Source organism: Uloborus diversus, chromosome 9 (assembly GCF_026930045.1).
Source record: "Uloborus diversus isolate 005 chromosome 9, Udiv.v.3.1, whole genome shotgun sequence".
Taxonomy (NCBI): Eukaryota; Metazoa; Arthropoda; class Arachnida; order Araneae; family Uloboridae; genus Uloborus; species Uloborus diversus.
Window position 1 is genome coordinate 150,399,900 of NC_072739.1, and position 18,471 is coordinate 150,418,370.

Sequence of the window (18,471 nt, forward strand, 5' to 3'; positions counted from 1 at the left end):
AAAAATCTAAATTTGAATTTTGTAAAAGTATTTATTCCCATCTATGTTGAACATTTAATATCTGTTTTAAACCGTTACACAGAAATTGCACTTATTTGAACAATGTTTTAACAGTAGTTCCATTATTATTCTTTTTTCTTTACTTAGATTACAACTTCATCATTGCGTTGCCTTTTGCCTCTCTATAAATATCCATTGCCATCTTTGAAAACCCTGACTAAAAAGATTGTAAACTCATTGTTTATTCTTATAAATAAATATGCTGCTGTGGGGATGGCCCAGGGGGACAATTTTGAAATGATAGTGATGTGCTTTAAAGTAAGTATATTTTAAATATTTCCCTAACTGGTGAAGTAGATATTATGTCCAAGAAAATACAACAATATAAATAGGCTATTTTGTTATGGTATTTAAATTGTCTTTGCGTCTATTAGCTCACTTCTTTTCTATTGAAAAGGGGATTCTTGTAACTCAGAAACAAGTGTACAAAGTTTGCCTATTTACCTTATTGAATTTTTTTTTACATTTTAGCAAAAGTGTACTCATTCAAATTTAGTGGAGCAATATTTTTTGAAATAGATTTTTACTTGAAATATTGGTACTTATTCTGTTTTCTGATTGATAGCAATTTGATATATTTTATTAAAGCTAAGATCGAGTTAGTGACCAAAATAAATTTTTTTATTACTTCCAATAAATTCTTAATTTTTATCACTGAGTTAGTAGTTAATAAATACAATTTTATTTGTGTACAATTTTTCGTAACAATTTAGGATTAAGAAAAGCAACTGACAATGTTTTTTGCTCGTTGTTTTTTATTTTACAGTTCATATCTTTTCTCATTCACTGTTAAAAGGTTCAACTATATGTAGCAGTATTAGACATTTACTTATTTGTATATTTATTACTTCATTTTATTTTATTTATTCACCGTTATTGGGAAGCAAGAGAGCGTATCGGCAGCTAAATATTTCACTCTATTGTTTCTGTATTGTTCCTTGTTCTGTGTATTGTGTTTGTTTTTTTTCCATTTTGTTCTTTGTAACCTTTTCTTGCTGCCAGCCATTGGAAATAAAAAAAAAAAAAAAAATTATTTATTCATTTTTGCAGTTCATTTGTAATCTTATATACCCTTGATATTAGTTACGATCAAATGTTTTTCATTGAACTACTGCATTACAGTGGTTCAAAAAAAAGTTTTTCGAGCTAAAGTCCAGGACACCCCTAATTTTTTTCAGACATATTTATAGTATTATGCTGTAAATGGTTTAGCTTCTTACTCAAATTTTAATAGGGTGCTCAATGAACCTTTAATTTAACATTAGCCATAGTATAGAAAATGCTAAAAGTTTAGAAACATTTAATTTCCCCAGCTGTTTTTTTGTAAATAATTGTTTTAATACAATGTATATGCATACATGAAATACACCGCCAGCTCAGTCATTTTTAGCCGAGGACAGCAGTTTCGTGCTTATTAGCACTCATCAGCCTGGCATAGGAAAGTGACTGAGCTGGAGAGGGGAAACCTCTTAAGGAAGCCATGCTTGCCAAACAAACTGGTAGCAAACTGGTCTGTGCGAATTCTGGGCTGATGAGTGCTAATAAGCACGAAACTGCAGTCCTCGGCTGGAAATGACTGAGCTGGCAGTGTATTTCATGTATTTATGCTTTAGCCCTGGATACTGGGCAGTAATTTACTGAATGTATATGCATATTACTCGTGTATATTATAATATGTAGCATTGTTTTTTCCGTTTAATATATTTTTTAATCACCTTCCTCATAGGTATGAAGTTTGGTGTAAAGAGTTGAGTACCCTCTTTCAGTTGAAATAGAAAACTAAAATTCTTGCAGTATATTAATATTTACAAATCTAAAAATATTGAGGGGTGTCCTGTTATCCAGGAGAAACTTTTTCTTTTTACATGTATTTTTGAACCACCCTATACTGCATACATTATTGATATCTTTTATATATCATTTAAATTTTTCATTTTACATTTTAATTTCACTTAAAATTTATTCCACTTTTCGTGCAGTCTCTGAAAAGATTGTTATCAATGGGGTTGTTTCCAAAATTTTAAAAGTATTTTTTTCTGAAAGAACATGTTTAAAAACATAGGATCTGACCATTTTTAAAATAATTTGTTTAAGTTTAATATTTTTAAAAAATTACTAAAATCTGTGCACTTTCATTGTTTACACTTTTGCTGTGTGACATCACAAATGATGAAATGCCATTCAGTGTTGCGAACCACAGAGCAAAATATTTAATTCGCATATTTACTCATGTGTATTGGCAATGATATGGTTGATAACAAGTGTAGAGCGCAATGTTTAATTCACTTCTTGATTATCATAACGTGGAAACATGGTAGAAAGAGGCTCCAAATTGGTGTCATTTGTGATGTCATAAAGACCACTCCTTGTTTTCAAAATCGGACATTTTAAAAAATTTATTAAAACATAACTGTTGGGAAAATGAAAGTATTTTCTGGGTCCATGTTATTTTTTTTACTCATTCTATCAATTTCAGTGATTAAAAGTAGTACTTTTGACTGAAGGAAACCACCCCATTGTACCACAATGTTATGCTTTTATTTTAATGCCAGATAACATTTTTGTTCTCTAGATGCTTACAATGCTGGTAAGAGATACAAGTTATCATGAATTAAGTGAAGAGCAGCTCCAATCACTTCTTAGTTATATCGAACAGGACATATATGACTACACTAGACAAGCAACAGCTTTTTCACTTTTGAAGGTATTGAGTTTTCAGAATTTGTGTGTTTGAATGCTTTGTTTTGTATATAAATTTCTACTAATGTATTAATTACTTCTTCATTGACAGGCAATATTGTCAAAAAAGTTAAAAGCACCAGAACTCCGAGGAATCTTGAGTAAAGTTGCTGAAATGGCCATCACTGCAGAGCAGGAGTATATTAAATCCCAGTGCAGACAAGTAATTCTTTTTTTTGTCTTAAACAAATTTTTAAAAATTAAAAGCATTTCTCTTTAAATATTTCTAACCAGTTTTTAGAACTTGACCTAGAAACTGGAGAAATGTTAAGCATTTTTAAGTTTTGGAGATTTTAGTTAACTTGGCAAATACAGGCGAGTCCCGATTTACGTGAGGGATGAGTTCCAAGACTCCTCGCGTAAGTCGAAATTTGACGTTGTGGAAAAACATATGTATAAAACGTTTTTTGAAGCATACCAAATTCTTTTAGACACTTATAAACATTCCTCAAGCTCCTTTAAAGCATTCGACAACTATCCAGTTTCATATATAAAGAATTGAACTTATACTGTATTTAAAAAATAAAAAAAATATTCAACATGAAATACCGTAAGATGCATAAAATGGGAGGGATCACTGGGTTGAATGGGTGGGAAAGACATAAAATAAAACCTTACTGTACATACAGTATGTAGTACCAATAAAATGCTGCACTATAGTAGTGCTGTAAAGTTAATACAATAACAATGTTTATGATTTACAGGGGTGATTGTGTTCCGGTATTTTACCGAATTTCCGGTATTTTTATGTCCGAAAATACCAGAATTATGTGTTTTTTTTGCTATGCTTTTATCTCCCTACCTCCGCAATCTTTTTAAATTATATAATACTCATCAAATATACCTGCAAGAGCCTTAAGATGGGCACCTATCCCTTAAGATGGACAAATGTCAAGATAATTTATATAACACCAGCTCAAAAGTAACTTTGTAACCCATTAAAAATTTAACCAAATGTACACACAATATTTTGACTCAGATCTATTTAATACATTTAATACTATGGCAAAGGTGCACTTAAGTAATAGGGGCCAAAGATTACCCCCCCCCCCCCCCCCCCCGTTCTCGCTTTAAAACTTTCAGGTATTTTTTTGATGAACTCACAATCACCCCTGGATTTAAAAAATGAAGATAAAGTTGATTTATGCTCCATTCTAAGATCGTTATTCTTATCTAATCCATTCTTAAATATGATTGCTTCGCCTTTTCTTTTATAAGAAAGTTTCAATTTGTGGCAACAGCCCTTCTTCCTGGTCTATTTAATACACAATACAAGAGCAGCTTCCATTTTAATATTTACTTTGTTAGACTGCTCTAAAAAGCTTCATTATTGAAAATAAGTTCTAAACTTTTATTTATATCTCTTCGTTTTGACTTTTAGTTGTACATACGGAAGAGCATTTTTTTTCTTTAATCAGAAACTTTTTTTTCTACCCATCTTCACAAACTTTAGATGAAGGTACCACTAACGTGCCATTATATTTCATCAACTTTAGGCTAGTTTGGTGTAGGAACTTTCGCTGTCAAGCTATCAGTGATGCTCAAAGGGATGTAATAACACTCATGAAATCAATATTTAATGGCCAATAATGAAGCCGATACTTCCATCCAAAAAGAAATCGTGTAGTGGACGAAAAATTCGCATCAACTCTAAAATTCGTTACTTATGAAAAATTCGAGTTATAGCCATTTTGTGTAAGTCGAATCGCGTTATAGTGGGAGTCGACTGTATTAGGATATGATTTCCTAACCCATGTATTTTGTATCTGATGAAGAAATTTTTTCGATTCTCTAATTTCAACCAAGTGCAAATTATAAATTATGAAGGAAACAAGCATTTTAAGCTTTGTGCTTGTTGCTTTAGATAAATTATGTATACAGTTTTAGACAACTGGTAACTTTTGTATGGAAGAAACAGCTCATGGAATATGTATGAAAACTGTACTGTATGGAATGTATACCCTTAGAGTTCCTTTTTTTTCCCCCACATATTTTAACTTTTCTGTGTTACTATCTTAACTGATGCTTAAACCTGGAAAATTTTGTAGAATTCTATTTTTGTGCTTTATTAAACGTTTAGCAATGGATTTTTATTTTGTTCTACTTTTTTAAGCTTTATTTTTCTGGGTCATTTTTTTTCTAGGTTTGTTTGCAGTACATTCTGGAATATACTCATAAAGAGACACATCTTATAAAGTCTATTTCCTTCTTCATAGCACAACTAGAGTATACGCATGAACCAGGTCGAATTTCTGCATTTGAGATTGTAAATTCGATGTTAACTTCTTTCAATGATGTAAGATCCTTTTCATTTCTTTCTGTGTATATCTTCTTTCAAAAAATACATATGTGTAAAATTAAACTTCTTTATGGAGTTATAAGAAAATTGGTTCTATACTTAAATCTTCATAGAATGTATTTCATGTATACAACATTTTTGCTGTGACGAGAGATGTTAAATACTAGAAAGTTTGAGGAGGTAGATAAAAACCAGTTTTTGTCTACTTTTTTTTTTTTGTAGTTGAAGTTATGTTTTCTTACAAAACGTAAAATGATAAACATTTTAAAATACATGCAGTCCCTTTTTTCCTTCTTTTTAACACAAATGTACATAAAACGTTTACGATTTAAAAGATTAGCCTTTCTGTTTTATAACTGTCAACAGCAGCAGTCATGAAACAGAAGCAGCAAGTTTGTTCATTCAAAACCCCAAAAATTATCCAAATCGGTTTAAATTACCCTTCAACCATTAATTTTAGATAGGCTGTGATTTTTGTAAATCAGTTTTTTTTTTTTTTCCCCACAGCATTTGAGGTTTTCCCTTTTTCTTTAAAAATAATATGTACATAAATTAAAATTTTAAAACAGAAAGTTGTTTTTTTTTTTAATTTGCTATGTGCATTTATACATTGGTGTGATGTGCACACACTTTAAATGACCATATGATGGGCTGAAATATTTTTACTAATTAAAATTATGGGTATAATTCAGTCCTGCATACAGGTCCGTCATTTGGGCAATCAGGGCAGGGCTGCATCTTAAAAACGTAATATAGTTATGCAATTTTGCTTGTACTTTGATGCTTTTTTCTTGTAAAATGTTTTAATTTTATTCTTTGCCCCAGGAAACATTGAAATGATAGGCCATTTGCATATAAATTTAATTTTATCAAAAGAAAAAGCAAGTAATACGTAATGGACAGGGGAATTAAATTATCTTGTAGTTCCCTGCTTTATCAAAGTTAGTTGTTTTTATGTAGGATATTGAGCAATAAAAATATTTTTAAAGAAAGCATTGGAGTGTAAAGATTCTAAATTCCAAAATACAGCATTTTGTTCAAAAAAATTTCAAATTTTTCCAGGAAATAAACCATTTCAGGAAAAAAATTACCCAAAATTTCATGTACCGTATTTTCCTGTGTGTTATCTGCAAATTATCTGTTAAAAAAGCAAAATTAATGAGGTGCAGATTTGTTGCTGCCATGGATTATCTATGCTTTTTTTCCTCAACGCTGGTGTGTTGAATCTCTATTGTCAGCAGAATTCACCAGTAGAGACCTTTTTGTTGCCTGTACTTTCTGTTTCGTGATTTCAAGTGGAAATCACTATTTTTTAGATTAATTTTGACTATACCTTAAATATTTTTACTTTTTCCCATTTTTATTTTATTTTGTCAAAATTGTATGTTAAATCAAAACAACTTTGTTTTTTGACATTGTATTATCTGCGAATTATACTAACAGAAAACAGAAAACTTTAGCTTCAAGTTTTTTTTTCCAAAATTCTTTCATTCAAATTTGTAAAAAGTACTTTCTTTAAGTACTTCAGCTCCATCCTTGGTTCAAAACCTAGATTCAATGCCAGTAGCAATGTCAATGGGAGGAAAAGACAGGTGTAACGTTTTATGCTGTGATGAATTTAATTGTACTTTAGGACATTGAATAGTAAAGTAAGACAAAAACAACGTTAGAAGAAGCACAAATTTGTAAATTACAGCAGACACGTGTTTCGGCGTTACAGGGAACGCCTTTTTCAATGCAAAAAATAATGAGCTTATGGATGAAAAGCCATCCGACAAAAGCCAAAAGCAGATAAGCATGCAGCTTAAAAGATTAAAAAAAAACGGATTAGCCAAACACCAATGACAAAGTTATAAACCGATCAGGAACCAATAGGAATGCAAGCCAAGGCCAAGAGCTTTCTCTTAGGTACGAACCCAGAAAGAAAGAATTCAATTGGATAAAGATTAAGCCGAAGCTTAAACAAAAAGAAAAGAAATTGTCAGTAACCGTGAACCGCAAGAAAGGAAAAGCTGAATGGAAAACCATGAAATAAAATAAACAGAAAAAAAAATATTCGAAAAAAGGAAAAATAAAGATAAATAGAAGAAAATTGGAGGGGGGGGGAGGTTTCAATCAAGACAAAAAGGTAAAAATAAACAAAGGAAGATAGATAAAAATGAATGGGGAAAAAGGGGGGGGGAAGGACAGTATTAAAGATATGGGAGCCAAATGTTAGAAAAATATGGAACTGCACTAAGATCGTTAACTAAGTTAGAACTGTTCCTCAAAATATGAAAGGATTCCCAAAAGTCAAGATCTGATGAATTGAGGCATTTTTGGATAATCTGATAAGAGTTAAAATCAAAAGAGTGAATCGAATCCCAACAGTGTTGAGAAATACTAGACTTATTTAATTGTTGGTTTTTCACATAATTTTGATGCTCTTTCAAGCAAATTTTTAAAGCACGCCGAGTCTGTCCAATATAGGCAAGTTTACAACTACAATTAATTCTATAAATTCCACAACAATTAAGAGGGTGAATAGGATCTTTAAGAGAAGAGAATGAAAGTTTATTAATAGGAGAGAACACCACCTGGAATTGGAAACGTTTTAGAATCTTAGCAACCTGATAGCTTACAGATGGAAAGAATGGCAAAACAACCAAATTCTTTCTGATGAAGGTTCGGTTAAGAACATTAGTTTGGGATTTATTTGAAAGCTTTTTATAAATGGAATCAATCAAAGTTGGCGGATAGTCTCTATCAATTGCCACAGCTTTAAGATAATTAAGTTCCACTTTAAGAAGTTCCGACGAAGAACAAATATTAATTGCGCGATGAACAAAAGAATTGAAAGCAGAATATTTTTGATTTGGAGGATGAGACGATAGTCTATGAGGAGGTAAGGAAACAGCAAAAGGTTTGCGATAAACAGTAGTTTCAAAGCCAATTTCAGTACGAGAAACAAGTACATCAAGAAATGAAATGCAATTATTCCGTTCTTTCTCACAAGAAAACTGAATATGAGGATCAATGGAGTTTAAAATACATAAAACCTCATCACTCTCAAAATGATTCTGGTTCATTAGAACAAAACAATCATCAACATACCGAACATAAAATTGAAACTGCAGTTCTTGGAACAGCTTAACCTCAAAATAATGCATGTAAATATCACTAAGAATGGGGCTAAGTGGGTTTCCCATAGCCAGACCATCTAACATAATATAAAATTTCCCATTAAAAACAAAAGAACATTGCTTAAGACAAGTACGGGTAAGGAAAATTAAATCCTCAATTTCAGTATTGGTGAAATGAAATTCAGAAAGTCTTCTACGAAGGCATAACAATGAACCCTCAACGGGAATGTTCGTAAATAAAGAGTTAACATCAAGAGCCATAAAAGGATTATTTGGAACGAAACTATGAATTTTTTTAACAAACTCAACAGAATTTTTAATAGTAAATAAATTGTGACTCCTAAGGGGAGAAAACACAGAGACTAAATATTTTGCAAGTTTGTACGAAGCCGTACCAATATTGGAAACAATCGGCCTGAAAGGAATACCAGCTTTATGCACCTTAGGTAAAGCATAAAATCTAGCACAATTAGCAATAGATGGAACAACAGAGCGTTTAGCATTTGAAGGAATAGACTTAACAGACTTGACAGCAGATGAAATAGTTTTTAACTCTTTATCACTAGGATCTTTAGAAATTTCAGCATATGGCCCAGAAGAAATCAAATCATTAGTTTTATCAACATAAGATGATTTGTCAAGAACAACAATTTGGCTACCCTTGTCAGCTTTGGTAACAACCAGATCAGAATTCGAAACTAAGTCTTTAACAGAACGGCTAACAGTATTAGCAAATACCGGTTTAGAAATTTTCGAGTTAAAGTCAATATTCGAAGCTATAAGATGCCGATTGGAATCTTTTTGAGAGGAATTTAAGGCACTAAATTTAAAAGCTTTCTCAACAGGAGCAATAAGCTTTGGAAAAGAAGGATTAACACTCACAGCAAAATTATCATTACATGAGAATTACGAATATTGACTTTAACTCGAAAATTTCTAAACCTGTATTTGCTAATACTGTTAGTCATTCTGTTAAAGACTTAGTTTCGAATTCTGATCTGGTTGTTACCAAAGCTGACAAGGGTAGCCAAATTGTTGTTCTTGACAAATCATCTTATGTTGATAAAACTAATGATTTGATTTCTTCTGGGCCATATGCTGAAATTTCTAAAGATCCTAGTGATAAAGAGTTAAAAACTATTTCATCTGCTGTCAAGTCTGTGGCAATTGATAGAGACTATCCGCCAACTTTGATTGATTCCATTTATAAAAAGCTTTCAAATAAATCCCAAACTAATGTTCTTAACCGAACCTTCATCAGAAAGAATTTGGTTGTTTTGCCATTCTTTCCATCTGTAAGCTATCAGGTTGCTAAGATTCTAAAACGTTTCCAATTCCAGGTGGTGTTCTCTCCTATTAATAAACTTTCATTCTCTTCTCTTAAAGATCCTATTCACCCTCTTAATTGTTGTGGAATTTATAGAATTAATTGTGGTTGTAAACTTGCCTATATTGGACAGACTCGGCGTACTTTAAAAATTTGCTTGAAAGAGCATCAAAATTATGTGAAAAAACAACAATTAAATAAGTCTAGTATTTCTCAACACTGTTGGGATTCGAATCACTCTTTTGATTTTAACTCTTATCAGATTATCCAAAAATGCCCCAATTCATCAGATCTTGACTTTTGGGAATCCTTTCATACTTTGAGGAACAGTTCTAACTTAGTTAACGATCTTAGTGCAGTTCCATATTTTTCTAACATTTGACTCCCATATCTTTAATACTGTCCTCCCCCCCCCCCTTTTTCCCCATTCATTTTTATCTATCTTCCTTTGTTTATTTTTACCTTTTTGTCTTGATTGAAACCTCCCCCCCCCCCCCTCCAATTTTCTTCTATTTATTTTTATTTTTCCTTTTTTCGAATATTTTTTGTTTCTGTTTATTTTATTTCATGGTTTTCCATTCAGCTTTTCCTTTCTTGCGGTTCACGGTTACTGACAATTTCTTTTCTTTTTGTTTAAGCTTCGGCTTAATCTTTATCCAATTTCTTTCTTTCTGGGTTCGTACCTAAGAGAAAGCTCTTGGCCTTGGCTTGCATTCCTATTGGTTCCTGATCGGTTTATAACTTTGTCATTGGTGTTTGGCTAATCCGTTTTTTTTATCTTTTAAGCTGCATGCTTATCTGCTTTTGGCTTTTGTCGGATGGCTTTTCATCCATAAGCTCATTATTTTTTGCATTGAAAAAGGCGTTCCCTGTAACGCCAAAACACGTGTCTGCTGTAATTTACAAATTAGTGCTTCTTCTAACATTGTTTTTGTCTTACTTGACTGTTCAGCACAAAGGTATTTATTTATCTTATTGAATAGTAATTGAACTGGTCAAAGAATCATCATTCACACCACTCAGAGAAAGATTATGAAGATTAATTCAATAATTTTTCTATTGCCTGCGACTATGAAGTTGTAAATAGCTGCTTGTGCAAAATTCTGACTTGTTTTTATTTTGTATTTTTTTATGTTTTTATTATTTCTAACTTTCAAGCTAATTATTATTTATTATTCTACTATTACAATCAGATCATCAAAAAAACTTCAAGCGGTAAAGCTACATTTAAAGTAAAATGTGATGGAATTCTCTGATCTGATGGCAATTTACTACTTCCAGCTCTGTTATTGCTATTTCAGACAAACGGTCTGAAACAAGAGCAGGGGAACATGTTTTCAGTCTTTTGGCAGATTTCGATCTTATAAAAAATCGAAACTGAGTGAGACTGAATTGGAAGTTACAAAGTAATAAATGTTCAAAAAATGAGTCAAATCTAAGATTTATTATTAATTTTTTTTAATTTATTTAATTTGTATTTTGTGATCATATTGAGGCATGTGCAGAGAAATTTTTTGCCTGTCACAAATGACTTTTATGGGCCTCCCTCCGTATTGTTTACCTCTACATTTCTACATGTATTTCACCCCTTTTAAAAATCTTAGGCCTCCTCCTAACTCAGGCCCTGTTCAACAGGTGTCCCTTCTCCCCTCCCCCCTCCCAGGGCCGGATTTGGAAGTGTGGAGGCCTCGGGGCAACGAAGAAGTGGAAGCCCCTAATCAGGGTTCGAAAAGATCATATTTTCCAAAATATCCGATACTTTGATATATTTCTGAATATTTTGATGCATAGGGATTGGAAGAAAAAATGTAAAATTTGCTGACCCCCATTAAAAGTTAGGATATTTTGTAAAAATTTTACTGTGGGGGGGCCCCTTTGTAGTGGAGGCCCCAGGGCAGTAGCCTCGCCTGCCCTCCCCTAAATCTGGCCCTGCCCCCTGTGCACACCCCTGATAATGTTTGAGTGAAAACTGCTGTTCATTACCTAATTATAAAAAAATGAATTATTCTTAAATTAAGTGAAATAATTATTGTTTTGTTTCTTAAAAAAGAGTCATAATTTTTCATTGTATTTGTTACTATTGCATACTTGCCAACTCTACTGTTTTTAGCGGGAGACTCCCGTTTTTTGCTTCCATCTCCCGATTTCCCGTTTTTTAGGATTTTCTCCCATTTTTGCAGTTTTTTCAGTCAATCGTTTAAAAGTTTCATTTTCTTATCAATAGATGGCGCCCTTTTTTAATCTACCAATGTCAGGAAACAATATTTTTTCCAGTTAATAGCTCATTCAGTAAAAATTAATTTTTTGGAAGCTTTCCACATTGTATGTTCAACGAAGCACGTGCTTTGCCGAAAATTGCAGCAGATTTCAATCCTTTTGCATCTTGAAAATATTTCAATTATTTTGAAAGTTTGAAGTTATTTTAACATGTGCTACCCTAAACCTAATTATTTTATATTTTATTTTCATCTATTGACTTTTTTTTTTTCGGATTTTAGCAATTAAATTTTTGTAGCAACTTTTTTGGTAGAGACTGGGGAATGTACAAAACTTAAAGCAAATTCATTCCTTATTATTTGGTTTTTCCTTTGCAGTATGTTTGTCTTGCAGCTTGCTTACATCTGCAAAAAATCCCCATTTCACTTTAAATTTTGTATTCATGTTATTTAAAAGCATAATTTATTAATTCTGTTGTGAAGATATGTCCCTGGTAGATCACCTATATACCTCTAGTAGAATCTCCTGTTTTTGCTTCTTCGAAGGTTGGCAATAATGCTATTGTGTATTTTTGAACAGTGCTTTATTCTATCTTTTTTCTTTAATTAAATGCCAAATTAGTTACACGTCTCCTATCTATTTTAAAAATTTTCGTCTTGAGAATTTTTGCAACTTTCACCCCTGAACAAGAGTAAAGCTGCAGTCTCTGGATGCTACAATAAGCAGCATAGCATTTTCTTGTAAAACTGCTCATGTCTGCCTTAAAATTGATAACTAAAATATTTCTTATTTTCACATCTATTGACAAATAAATATAATTTTGTTAAGCTTTTAAGTGTGTTTGCAAAAAATGTTCTGGGGTCAATAATGATTGTAACAAAGTTCCAAATAAACCAGAAATAACATTTTTGTTGAATCTAACTAAATAAAAAACTAATTATTGTCTCATCAAATTACCATCTTTTTAGTGATGTAAAAAGCTGCATTTAATGCTATAATTTGATATTACTCTTATTCCGTTTCTGCACATGTTCATAATTGGTGGGATGGGTACCTGTTTTTACTCTTTTTGTTAATGTTGGTATTCAGTTCAGTTGAATGTTTAATTTGAGGCAAATATGCACTCATCATACTCTGTTGGTCCTGACTTTAAAAAAATTACTATTGTTTTCCCAAAAAATTTTTAATCAAAAATGTTTGCAATATACTTATGTATTTTTAGGATGTTGTGAGAAAACAAGCTGCTCTTTTTCTTGTTCCTCTAGCAGCTAGATTAGTCAATGATGAATCTCCAAAATGTAGAAAAATGGCTGCCCAATGTCTTAAGAAATTGCTTGCGAAGGTAAAAGTTTACTTTTGAATTATTTTCATTTATAAAATTTTCAATTATATTTCTTTACCTTGGGAGTATTTTAATTAAACAACCTATGTTTTGATTTTGTAAACAGACTTTTTTAATAAGTAGTCAAGCACTAAAGGATGAAATCAGAGCTGTGTTTTTTTTTTTTTTTTTTTTCTAAAAGTTTGATGTAATTGGTAAAATATAGTCTTCAAGGAGTTGGACTCTCATTGTGTAAATAAGAAAGTACTCAGTTTAAAAGTAGTTTGAGCTAGAGCAGTGGTTCCCTATCTTTTTAAACCATTCCTACCCACTTCTATGGATTGAGTGACATCTATCCTGAATTCTATATTGAGTGCCCAACTCTCCTCTCTGTTTTCTTCTTCGAATACTTAACATCGATATTACATAAAACGTCAATGTCTAATTTAAATTTGATGAAAAATGTACATGATAAAGCTATTTCATCCGATCGTTCTTAAACTATAAAAAATAAATAAAGTAGTACCTTTGTTACATTCCCCCCCCCCCCCCCCTCTTTCCTTTCCAAAATAAACTGAGAGGTATTTGAAGGAAAGTACTAAATTAAGATAATTGACATACTTTTAAAAAACAGAATTACATTTTTTATGATTTTGTTTTCTTTTTCGTTTTTGAATTGGAATCAAAAGGGGGGAGTAAAAGCACTGTCACTAGAAATTTAAAAAAATAATTAGAATTAGAAAATTCATAAAATTGACGATGAATGATAAAATACTTCATTTAGGTTCAATCAAGGCATGTGAAGAAAAAGCTTCTGAACTTTAATTTCTTTTTTTTTTACTTGTGACTATGTCTGAACCTTTAACAATCAGTTTCATGTAAATTTTCAATTTCAGTATTCAGTCTTTTTATTATTATGATTTTGTTTTTAAGTACTCATTTCACCCCACCCCCCCACCCTGTTGCCCCTCCCAAATTTATTTCTCCCTTGAGAAGCCAAACTACCCCTTTGGGGACGATTGTCCCTAGGTTGGGGACCACTGAGCTAGGGAATAATAGTTTTATATAAAATGATATCCTTATTAATAATTTATGTGTATATCCTTATTAATAATTTATGTGTATATATGTATGTAAACAAGAAGTTGTTTTGTAGGAAGGGTTCTGGTGGCCCACAAACATATTGGGTACTTTTTACCTGTCTCGTTGATCACTAAACTCAATCATGTCCTTCACATGGCTGAAGGTGTAGAATAACTTCTTAAATATTTCTCTAGAACTCTGGAGAAATTAGCACCCAAAGTGTGTTGTGACTTCTGATTCTATAGTGTTTTAGAGTAATTAGTTAAAATAAATTAAAAAACTTTTAAAACTTATGATGATTAAAAAACAGAGAAATGACAAAAGTATCTGATTCATTGTTTTCTTTCAGGCTGGTCATGATGTAAGAAATGCATTGTTTTCAATTCCTGCTGCATGGTTACAAGCTAAAAAGGTAGAGAAAAGTACATTTTTTCAAAGATTATGCTTTTTTCTATTTTTAATTTAATAACTTTTTTTCTTTCTTTTTTTGCATTAGTTTTGTTCCTTGTTTGCTGACTTGTATTTAAGCTACTGCTAATTTTAAATATTTAGCTGAATTACCTGACAGCTAAGGTAATTAGCAAATTTGGAAAAACAAGAATTGATTCTTAAACTTGACTGAAAAAATATGTATTGCTTGAATGAGTCTTGATCATTTGGTTTATGAACAAAACCCTGTTCAGAATTAGAAAATTCAATAAAATCAAATGAAAAAGGTGTACTTTTATGAAATTCAAAAGTATTTTGAATTGAATGCTTGTGAAAGATATATCTTTATTTTTAAAAATAGCCGTCAGAATATTTTTACTGTGTGTTATGAGTGATCACAACTCTTTTTTTCAGATGTCACATAAACGTTTGGGCTTTCAAATTTGTGGCCTCTTTGCTGAGGTTGAACAGCAAGAGTTTGAAACTCATCTGTCTGAAATACTGCCTGTTTATATTAGACTCATAGATAGTGAACAGGCTGAGGAGGTAAAAATATTTCTTGCTGTTTTGATTATGTCGTAAAGGCATTTTTTCCCCCATTAATTGTATTTTTGCTTAATGTAAAATATTAGATTCTATCTTCAGAATAGTTATATCGGACTATCCACAGTATGGTAGGGGCCATGGAATAAAATAGATGTTATGAAATTCAGTGATATTGTAGGACTCCAATTTTCCGAATCAATTGGAACCGGACAACCAAAAATTCAGATAATTGGATTTTTTCTGAAAAAGGTGATATTTTAAGATATAACTGTATGTACAGTGGAACCTTGATAACTCGACACCCAAAGGGAACATGTGAACTTGTCGATGTAAGCGGATTTCAACTTACTGAGATTCCATTATTTGAATTCCTAAAGGATTTCTCTATCACCTATAATTACTAATGTTAACATTCACATTTTGAAAATGAATTCCAGTAAATCAATTTCCTTTCCGTTTTCTTTTTTTGAAAATTACATAATAAAATCACAAACAATATTGGAATGCTTCATGAGTAATAAATCCATAATTTTTGAGAAGAGGTGTAAAAGTTTCTTGTCAGTCAGGTCTGTAAAAATAAAAAGTCCTGCTTACAACATGTGAGCAAAAGTGCAAAAAACATGTCATGGTACCTTCTTTCTCCAAAGGATTTCCATGGGTACATTTATCCTACCCTTAGCCTTTTAGAATTGCACTAACAGCAGTGTGTGGTGGCTAACGCCTGTGGGTAAATGATGAAATTCTCTAGCAGAGCTTTCCAGAAAAAGATTGACTGACCAAGAAACCGCTGCGTTAAATTTTGCAAAGAGGTTAATATGAAAGAATGTTGATAGCAAAAATTAGGCTACAATACCAACTAGATGTCAACTTATAGGAGTTTCTGCAAATGTGTGTCAAGTTACAGAGGTTTTTATCCATTGAAATTAGCATTTGGCAAACTATAACAAAAATAAATGCTGAGTTACCAAAGTAGTTTAATTATCCGCGTGTCGAGTTACCGAGGTTTCACTGTATATTGAAATTAGAAGAAAAAAAAATTCCAAAGAAAAAGAACTTCTAATTAATGAAATGAAAAGGTAACATTTTTACATGTTTAGTACTTACAAGTGCTGTACATTAAAAGCCACTAATAGAACTGCATTATCAGACAGGGACTCATCATCCCAATTGTGTTTGTGCTGCGTCTATATTAGCTTCTCGGAGGGAAGGACAACGAAACGTGTAAACGGAACCAATAGTTTGGGAATCGCAGTACGTTTCTTTATTGCGTTTTTCCTGAAATTCTGAAAGTGCTCCGAATAATCATTGTTCAGATAATTGGAGTGCCACTGTATTTATAATTTGAATTTCGACGTTTTAGTAATAAGACACCTGCTAATTTTTCATAATGGATTTTACCTAAACATTTTAAGAAAATGTTTTAAATGTGAATCATAGTATGCAGTATAGCATATAATAAAAGAATACAGAAGTACTGCATATGAATATTATCCAAAGATAAAAGCCAAAATTGTATTTGGTATGCTTTTTCACTTATTATCTCAAATGTTTTGTTTTTGGATGCCTCATATGAAACATTTATCCATTTTTAACTGTGCTCCTGTATGATTGGGAAAAGTATTGTTAAAAATTTCTTTGAAATAAATATACTAAAGGGGTTTTTTTTAGAGGTATAGAACTTTAAGTTGGCAACACTGTTTGATATGTATGCCATTTTGAAAGCTATCACTTGTTTTGTGTTTAGTTTGGTTTGCCATTCCATCATGAATGACAACAAGACAGTGCAACATGCCAAACAGCTCGTGACACAATAGATTTATTAAAAGAAACGTTTGGTGAATGAATAATTTTGCGTAATGGTCCCATTAATTGGCCCGCAAGATCAAGCGATTTAACACAGCTGGACTTTTATTTGTGGAACTATATGAAGTCTCTGGCCTACACCGATAAGCCACAGACGATTGATGCATTGGAAGAGAACATTCGCCACGTTATCCCTGACATACGGCCTCTTTTGCTGCAAAAGTGAGAAATTTGAACTTCCCAATTGGACTTTCTCCGAGCCAGTTGAGGTGGCCATGTGCCAGAAATCACATTTAAATAAAAATGGCAAAGAACCATCTTTCGAATAAAACCAAATTCATAGCAATTGACAACATTTTACTGTGTTTTATTTGAACCTGAAGTTCTATACCTCTTAAAAAAACACCCTATACTTATAAGCTAGATTAATGTAATTACATTGTGTTTAATTTTTCTAGACAAAAAGTAGTACAGATGAACGATGTGCTGACCATTTCTTGTACCACCATTTAAATTCATTGACAAAAATTTTGTCTCACTGCCATGTGATGAAGAACGTCGGATTTCGAGTGCAGTTAACTATTCTATTTGGTAAATATACATTCCTTAGAGGATATAAATAAAAAATTTCATATTTTCTTCAGGGTTGGTAAAAAAACCGTTTTTTTTTTTTTTCAAAAAAAAAAAAAACAAAAAAAAAAAAACGTTTTTTTTTTTGGGGGGGGGGGGTTTAAACCAGGTTTTTTTTTTTGTTTAAACCGGGCTTTTTTGGTTTAAATACTATTTGCGAGAAAAACAATTAATTTTCGGAAGGTAATGAAGGTTCCATGTAATTAACAGTTATTCAATAGTCACATTATGCCTAATTTCTTGATTAATTAAAGAGATAAGAACAGAATCTTGTAACTAAATTAAATAATTAAAATAGCTTTCTGCAGGGAAGTATTGATTGAAATGTTTGACTTGATTAACATATTAGTATGCATGTATATTTATAGACCCTTTATGATACGAAATACTTCAAGAAGTGGTTGTGATGCGGGTAAGATAAAATATAATGAAGATCCTAGAAAAAAACTTTATAAAACCAACATAATATGAATAATTATCGAATAAAGGTAACAGTTATATTTTTAAGCATAATATTTTCAAAAGAACAATTTTCATATTTTTTCTTTCTGATCTTACATAATGCTGATTTTTATATACACAATGTCGCAAATATTGAAGTAAAGAAAAATGTACAACAGTACATGATTGAACAGTCAAAAAATCGATTGCTGTTGTACTGACAAAGTTTTAAAAAGAAGTGCTGCCCTATATTCGACTCTGTTGTTATTTTGGAAAGACTTGGAAAAGATATCGACTATCGCTAAAACAAAGAACCAAATCAAAAATACAAAAATTGGTGTAACATGGCTTAAATTACAGCTTATTTACTGGCATACATGTTGCATCCAGCATTGAAGTTTAAAAAATATTAAATGCAAACTCTTTAGAACAAATAAATGTGTAGCAAATTCTA

General features: G+C 31.6%; 1 protein-coding gene across 1 annotated transcript in view; it reads left to right on the plus strand.

The window, feature by feature from the left end:
- Positions 1-18,471, plus strand: part of LOC129230564 (small subunit processome component 20 homolog) — a 141,772-nt gene that overhangs the window by 114,139 nt on the left and 9,162 nt on the right. Inside the window, exons 49-56 of the mRNA XM_054864969.1 lie at positions 148-318; positions 2,633-2,764; positions 2,852-2,962; positions 4,943-5,095; positions 12,987-13,106; positions 14,518-14,580; positions 15,012-15,143; positions 17,405-17,537. Coding sequence (XP_054720944.1) covers positions 148-318; positions 2,633-2,764; positions 2,852-2,962; positions 4,943-5,095; positions 12,987-13,106; positions 14,518-14,580; positions 15,012-15,143; positions 17,405-17,537 — 1,015 coding nt within the window. The remainder of the gene's footprint in view (positions 1-147; positions 319-2,632; positions 2,765-2,851; positions 2,963-4,942; positions 5,096-12,986; positions 13,107-14,517; positions 14,581-15,011; positions 15,144-17,404; positions 17,538-18,471) is intronic.